This window comes from Macrobrachium nipponense, chromosome 37, assembly GCF_015104395.2.
Source record: "Macrobrachium nipponense isolate FS-2020 chromosome 37, ASM1510439v2, whole genome shotgun sequence".
NCBI lineage: Eukaryota > Metazoa > Arthropoda > Malacostraca > Decapoda > Palaemonidae > Macrobrachium > Macrobrachium nipponense.
In genome coordinates this window covers 46,241,076-46,248,575 of record NC_061097.1, presented here as the reverse complement: position 1 = coordinate 46,248,575, position 7,500 = coordinate 46,241,076, and the positions used below count along the sequence as shown (strand labels likewise).

The window sequence follows — 7,500 nt, the reverse complement described above, 5'->3', positions numbered from 1 at the left end:
TGACCGGTGGGATGTGCCACGTGAGGAAAATAAGATAAATAAACAAACAAAACAATACGTGTAAAACGCTCTCTGTTTGTTTACGTCGATGCTAATACGTCGTTTGTGCAAATGGCTGAGATGAATGTTGTTTATCCCAGGCAGCGCTACGCACAACAGAGTGACTTCGCAGCTTTGAGAAACAACGAATAAACAACTGGTTTTGCTTATAAGAAAAATCGGAAAATAAAATGAAAATTGCATAACTCGACTCAATAGTCTCGTGCGTTATATACGCATGTTTTCTGTATCTTTTGCGCATGTGTTTTCGTGTGTATTTTCTGAGTATATTATTGTGTATTTGCGTTTTTTTGTGTGTTGTGTATGATCTGAGTGTATTATACGTAATTCTTGAAAATCGCCTAAGTGTATTATTGTTTATTTTGTGTACTGTGTACTCCTGAACGTGCTAATTGAAGTATTGTGTATGTGATGACTGCATTACTGTGTATTGTGTATTTTTGTTGCATTATTGTGTATTTACTAAGTGTACCGTGTATTTCCTGTGCGTATTATTGTGTATACTATTGGATATTATTGTGATTCTACGTACTGTGTCTTTCCTGTGTATTCTTGTGTATTCGTGTATTGAGTATGATCCGAGAGTATTACTGGGACGCGGATATACCTCTTGGAAATCACGTGACTACGCATTTTCTCTTTCTCCAACCTAGCTTTGGAATTCACTTCTTCCTTCTGTATTCCCCGACTCATCCCTTTGCTTTCCCTTACCTCTCGTCTGCCCCGGTGAGGGACAGTGCCATTAGCCTGACAGTGCCATCGGACTCCACAAGAGTGCCATATCCTGTTATATATATATATATCCCTTGCCCAATCTTCTGAGGTCAAGGTTGGAATTCAACTTTCAGTTTAGAGGAAGATTTTGCCCACAGTAAGCCAAGGTATGCCACACCTCCGTGGGTGGGTATACCTTGCAAAACTGTGGGCTACCTTTTTGAGAGGCATAAATCCAAGATGGTCGCCTCCTCCCACAACCCCTGCTTGACCTGGACCAATATACATTACTGATGATCCCAGTATTGACAGCAAAATCCTGTTCTCAATAAAAACAATGCATTCAGCATCATTTAGATTTGTCCTAATATGAATAATGGCCAATTATGAAGAAAAGATATTTTATAAGATTAATTCGTTGAATTCTGCCATTTTATGCAACAGAATTCGTTTAAAAGAGGGTCTTCTTCCAAAAAGTAAAATAATAAAATAATAATAATAATATATAATAATAATAATAATAATAATAATAATAATAATAATAATAATAATAGGGAAAAACTCTATCGCGAGACTATAAATAATGTTCTAAAGGGTCCACAATAATACAGTGTTGAGAGTCCGTGTATAATGATTAAGACTTTACAAGTAAAATCTTAAAAACTATACACGGACTCTTAACACTTTGTATTATTTGGACCCTGTAGAACAACAACAATAATAATAATAATAATAATAATAATAATATAATAATAATAATAATAATTAACTAGTATATTATAGACTTATTCTGGGTTGATTGAGAGTCCCACGAGAAATAGACTTTGTTGTGTAGTACTACGTGTCAAGGTTAAAGAATAGACACCCAAATGCGCATCCAGTAATGCCCAGCTCTGCATTTGAGACATCACAAATTCCTTTTTTGTTATTTACTTGTTTATGTATTTCTTTATTTTGTCTTTTTTTATTTTATTATTTTTTTTGAGAGGCAGATGGAGAGGTACTACGTGTTGGTTAACACCTTATAGGTTAATGTTTCTCTTTAAATTTTTTTTTTTCTTTTGCCGGAGCCTGTGTTTAACAGGTAAAATGTTCATTTTTGCCCCCCCCCCCCTCTCTCTCTCTCTCACGAGTTCTAAAGCAATATATAGCTGTTTATTATTATTATTATTATTATTATTATTATTATTATTATTATTATTATTATTATTATTATTGTGCTCCTAAATGCAAATGAAAATTTTTTTGAAAGAAATTACCTATAAACCGCATGGAAATACAATATATTATTTTATCTCTATTATTATATATATATCATTCTTATAATATTATATATATAATATCTTTATAAATAAACATGTATTATTTTATATAAATACCCATAATTATATATATCTATATATTTTTTATAAATAATATATCTAATGTATAAATATATATTATATATATTCTATTTATGTAAATAAAATATTATTATTAATTATCTATATATCGAATATACTATATATATAATATATATATATATATAGATAGTATATATATATAAACATGGTAGATTTATATATAAACTATATATAATATACTATGTATAATATATATTCATATATATATGTATAAATATATATTATATATACTTATATAAATATATATATATATTATATATAATATATATAATATATATATAAGAGAGGAGAGAGAGAGAGAGAGAGAGAGAGAGAGAGAGAGAGATAGAGAGCATATGCTTATGAGGATTCAATAGGTCTAGTGACAATGCTGCAATACACTTCTGGTGGTAGTTGTGGGGTGGGCGGAGGAAGGTCAACAGATTAAAGAGGTCATCCAGGTGTCCGTGGGTCATCCTACCTAACCCAAAAAGCGGCGTCTACTGCGTAGCGTCTCGGTGCTTCAGTGAGCACTTGATGTGACCGTCCCACGTGTGTGCTTGCAAGCGCTTTCGGTCACATTTGAAGTGATATAGAAGGCCAACTTTTACTTCTTTTTTTTTTATCTAATATCCCCAAATTAATTCGATTGGTCATTATTACTTTCAAGCCAGTATGATATAAAACGTGACTGAATTCGGGTATAGGGGTATTAATTAATGACATCTTTGCATAATACTTCGCTTCTAGGGTACTCTCTCTCTCTCTCTCTCTCTCTCTCTCTCTCTCTCTCTCTCTCTCTCTCTCTCTCTCTCACTCTAACACATACACACACACACACACACATATATATATATGTGTGTGTGTATTATATATATATATATATATATATATATATATATATATATGTATGATATATATTTGAATCTGTATATAATATATGTATATATTATATAACAGTTAAAACGTTGTATAAGATATCTCAAAGCGTTTACGAGACACGTCCTACTATGCCCTTATAAGGGCTGAGAGTTCTTGCGTATGCCCCATCCATACCCAAGAGATTCCTACGCTGCAAGCTGAACGCCAACTCTTGTACGCTTGTGCGTATCTTATCGCGTAAGTCTTGGTTGGTGACCTTCGCCTTTGTGACGCCTTTGTTTTGATACGCCAGTGAATTAAGTGAACCTGGAGGGTATAAATGAGTTGTGTAATAAAATAAAAAATAAATAAATATAGGGGATTTTTTTTCAAATCTTAGAGAACTTTTAAATTTATGCTGAAATATTATGAGAGAGAGAGAGAGAGAGAGAGAGAGAGAGAGAGAGAGAGAGAATTTATCTGAGAATCTACTGTATTTGATAACGAACCATGTTGTTTCAGATTTAGCTGGCCTTATGCCAGTACGGGTTCTTGCTCCTAGAGCAGCCCGTAATAACGAATGACAAAATTAATTTTTTTTTTTAAGTTCACTCTTTATTTATTAATGTTTTGCTTGGTGACAATTACTGCTGTACCTTTTGCGTTACGTTCGACCACTCTTAATTTGTGCATGGATTCAGCGTCATATCTTTTATGTTTTTGTTTTGCCACTGTTTCGCTAGAGAGAGAGAGAGAGAGAGAGAGAGAGAGAGAGAGAGAGAGAGAGAGAGAGATGAAATGCATTAGTTATGTGTAATGGCATTTAAATTCCGTGGATTTTTCTCCTTGTTTTCTGGTCTCATATTTTACGTATTAAGGCATACAATCCCCGTAGAGCTTCTCATCATGTATTGGTGCTCTCTGTCCAGTGCCGCTTGACATTGAACCACGCACTTATTAAAGGGAGACTACGCTAAATTATTTTTCGAGAGAGCCTGCTTTCATTATTAGCTTTCCATACTCGTTGTTTCAGTAGAATACAACGTCCTGTATTGATCTACGTCTGTTGGATTCTTCCCTGGAGAAAATATGACTAAAACGTTCAAAACTTCTAGAGACTGACTGAATAGAACTCACTGTGCCAATTGGTCTGTGATGACCCTCCAAACTCGGGATAAGATTAACACAAAACCGTGGAAATAAGCGAATTTAGCGTATGTCTATTTGCAATATATATGCATAAATATTAGAGCAATTTTTATCATTATTGCATTACTATGACAACTAGAATTCATGGAAACAGTTTGTAAAGGCATCAGCGTATTTGTCAAACTCCGCTAAATTGGCAACAGTAATACAACTAAAGCTTTTGTATTATATTAACTTCATAGATGATCCACGAACAGAAATGACTGCCCGAAAGAGGAGTTTGTAGGAATTTAGAATGAAGCAGAGGATTCCACTTATTGGAAATCAGTGGCCATTCTCTTTTTATATATATTAGGCTGAAATGAAGATATACCTATTGCCATAATCCTGTAAAGAGGTCTATTTGACATATTGCCATAATCCTCTAAAAATGTCTGTTTGTCTTGGGGTAGAAAGTCGTTAAAAAAACACAGCATAGTACTCTCTCTATATATATATGTATGTGTATATATATGTATGTGTATATATATATATATATATATATATATATATATATATATATATCTATATATAATAATATATATATATATATATATATATATATATATATATATATTATGTATATATATGAAATTACTGGCAACAGGTTGCCTTATATCCTGTGCAGTGTCCATAGATTTTTTTCCTAGTGAACATGTTGGCTTTGCTGTACACCTGGTGATATTTCTTTACCAGCATCATTTAGTTATCAAAAGGCCTAAACATGAGATGGAGAACTGGGTGACAAATGTTATGTTAGTATTTGAAAATTGTTACCTGATAAACTAATGGGATTCATCTGTTTCAGTGTACAGTGCTGAAATGGAAGATGGAAGTGTTGTTTTCTTGCATCTTAAAACCAAAAGGTTAAGAAGTTGTACAAAGTGATGTTTCCATTTCAACGGGGGAACTAATCTTTAGCCATTAAAGGTATTCTTTCAAGTAATAAATGCTTCAAGATATGTTTTTTAAAAAGCTGTTGACTATGTCTGAATAATACTGTCTTCATCAAGTATTAATTTCAAGGTTATTGTTTATTTACCTGTGAAAAATGAAAGAATGTAATAAGCTACTTCTATCTATTCAGTTGCTAGAGCACTACCATTGCCTGCATAGTCGCCTTTATTTTTCCATTTGAAATAAAGTTAGCCAAAAGTAATATCAAATATCTGGAAAGCCATTTTTGAAGGATGGACGAGAATATAACATTTTTTTTTTTTATAAAATATATATTTATGATTTCTGTCTATAAATACAATCACGACCGTTACAAAACCAGTCAGGATCGGGGTGACAAGGAAACAGGGAGATTAGAGAAAGGAGAAGGAGCGTGGAGAACAGGTAGGTGATGGAAAGGAGTGGTACGAGAGAGTGGCGAGCTAGCACCACTTTGATATGTAGCTTAAAATCTGCGGTACAAGAATGGAATGCTGCAGTAGCTATTCAGTCTTGTGTTTTGCCATTGATACTCCTGAGTTATAACAAAAGCATTAATTCAGACGGTAGAATTATAGCTTTTCAATTCTCTTGTCCAGCTTCTTAAGTTCTTCTCCAATTTCATTAGGTAGGTCTTCACCAACTTGTTCAGTGAAGTATTTGGAGATGTCTTTAACCTCCTGTTCCCAGAAGTCTTTGGGTAGTCTGAAAAGCTCGTCCATATCAACGTTCTCATTCTCTAGGCCTTTCATGTTGAGAGATGAAGGTTTTGGGATGAGCCCCACAGCACTTTCTTCGGCTACATCGCCTCCATCTACTCTCTGCAGAATCCAGTCCAGAACACGGACGTTCTCACCAAATCCAGGCCAGATGAAACGGCCCTTCTCGTCCTTTCTGAACCAGTTGACATGGAAGATCTGAGGAAGGGGTTTGTCTGTTCTCTGTTCCATACTTAGCCAGTGCTGCAAGTAATGACCAAAGTTGTATCCAAAGAAGGGTCTCATGGCGAATGGATCGTGCATGATGACCTTACCCTTGTGTTCAGCGGCTGCTGTAGCCTCAGATCTCATAGCTGCTCCTACCAATACTCCATGTCTCCAGTTGAAGGCTTCGTAGATAAGAGGGACACCTTCAGGTCTTCTTCCACCAAACAAGATAGCAGAGATGGGCACACCTTTTGGATCCTCCCACGCAGGGTCTATGATAGGGCATTGACCAGCAGGAGTGCAGAATCTCGAGTTGGGATGAGCAGCAGGTTTTCCAGATTCTTTGCTCCAGTTTGTGTCTCCTAACCAAGATGTGATGGTGACGTTGTTTGGTGTTTCCTTTTCTAGACCTTCCCAGAAGACTCCACCATCACTGGTCTTTGCAACATTAGTGAAAATTGTATTTGAAAGAACAGTCTTCATTGCCACAGGGTTTGTGTGCATTGATGTGCCTGGAGCTACTCCAAAGAAGCCATTTTCTGGGTTGATTGCTCTTAAGATTCCATCTTCATCAAATTTCATCCAAGCGATATCATCACCTACACATTCTACTTTGTATCCAGGTAGGGAAGGTGTCATCATGGCCAGGTTGGTCTTGCCACAGGCAGAAGGGAAAGCTGCTGCAATGTACTTCTTTACTCCTTTGGGGTTAGTGATACCTAGAATAAGCATGTGCTCAGCTAACCAGCCTTCCTTCTTTGCAATTGTAGAACCAATTCTGAGAGCAAAGCATTTCTTTCCCAGGAGGGAATTTCCACCATATCCTGAACCGAAGGAGATGATTTCTTTTGTCTCTGGAACGTGGGTGACAATGGTGCGTTCAGGATCACATGGCCAGTTGTTGACAAGGTTTTTCTTGAGTGGAAGAGGACATCCAACTGAATGGAGGCATTTGACGAAGTCCTCGTCCCCAAGTGTATCCAACACAGCTTTTCCCATCCTGGTCATCGTACGCATGGAAGCAACAACATAAGGAGAATCGGTCAGTTCAATACCAATCTTTGACAGAGGGGAACCTACGGGTCCCATGGAATAGGGCACGACGTACATGGTTCTGCCAGCCATGCAGCCGGGAAATCTTTCTTGAATGGCTTTCTTGAGATCTTCGGGTGACATCCAGTTGCCCAGAAGGCCCTTGACACCTTCCTTGGGGGTAGGGATGGTCTCGCGACGGTCCTTGGTGACGACGAACGTCTTGCTCTCCACACGAGCAACGTCCCCGGGGTCGGTGCGGGCCAGCCAGCAGTTGGTGTATTTGGGCAGAGGTTCAATCATTCCAGCCTGTTGCATGATGTTGAGGAGGTTTCTCATCTCTCGGTCGCTGCCGTCACAGATGTGGATGTTGGCAGGCTGGCAGAGATGAGCACTCTCCT

At 36.6% G+C, this 7,500-nt stretch overlaps 1 protein-coding gene and 1 long non-coding RNA gene across 3 annotated transcripts in view; one reads left to right on the top strand and one right to left on the bottom strand.

Moving 5' to 3' along the window:
- Positions 1 to 7,500, top strand: part of LOC135209237 (uncharacterized) — a 108,674-nt gene that overhangs the window by 64,197 nt on the left and 36,977 nt on the right. The gene's annotated exons all lie outside the window — the stretch shown is intronic.
- LOC135209230 (phosphoenolpyruvate carboxykinase, cytosolic [GTP]-like) overlaps positions 5,270 to 7,500 on the bottom strand; it is a 3,442-nt gene continuing 1,211 nt past the window's right edge. The window contains exon 3 of the mRNA XM_064241923.1: positions 5,270 to 7,500. This exon is cut by the window's right edge and continues 16 nt beyond it. Within this exon, the coding sequence (XP_064097993.1) occupies positions 5,714 to 7,500 (1,787 nt within the window). The 3' untranslated portion in view covers positions 5,270 to 5,713.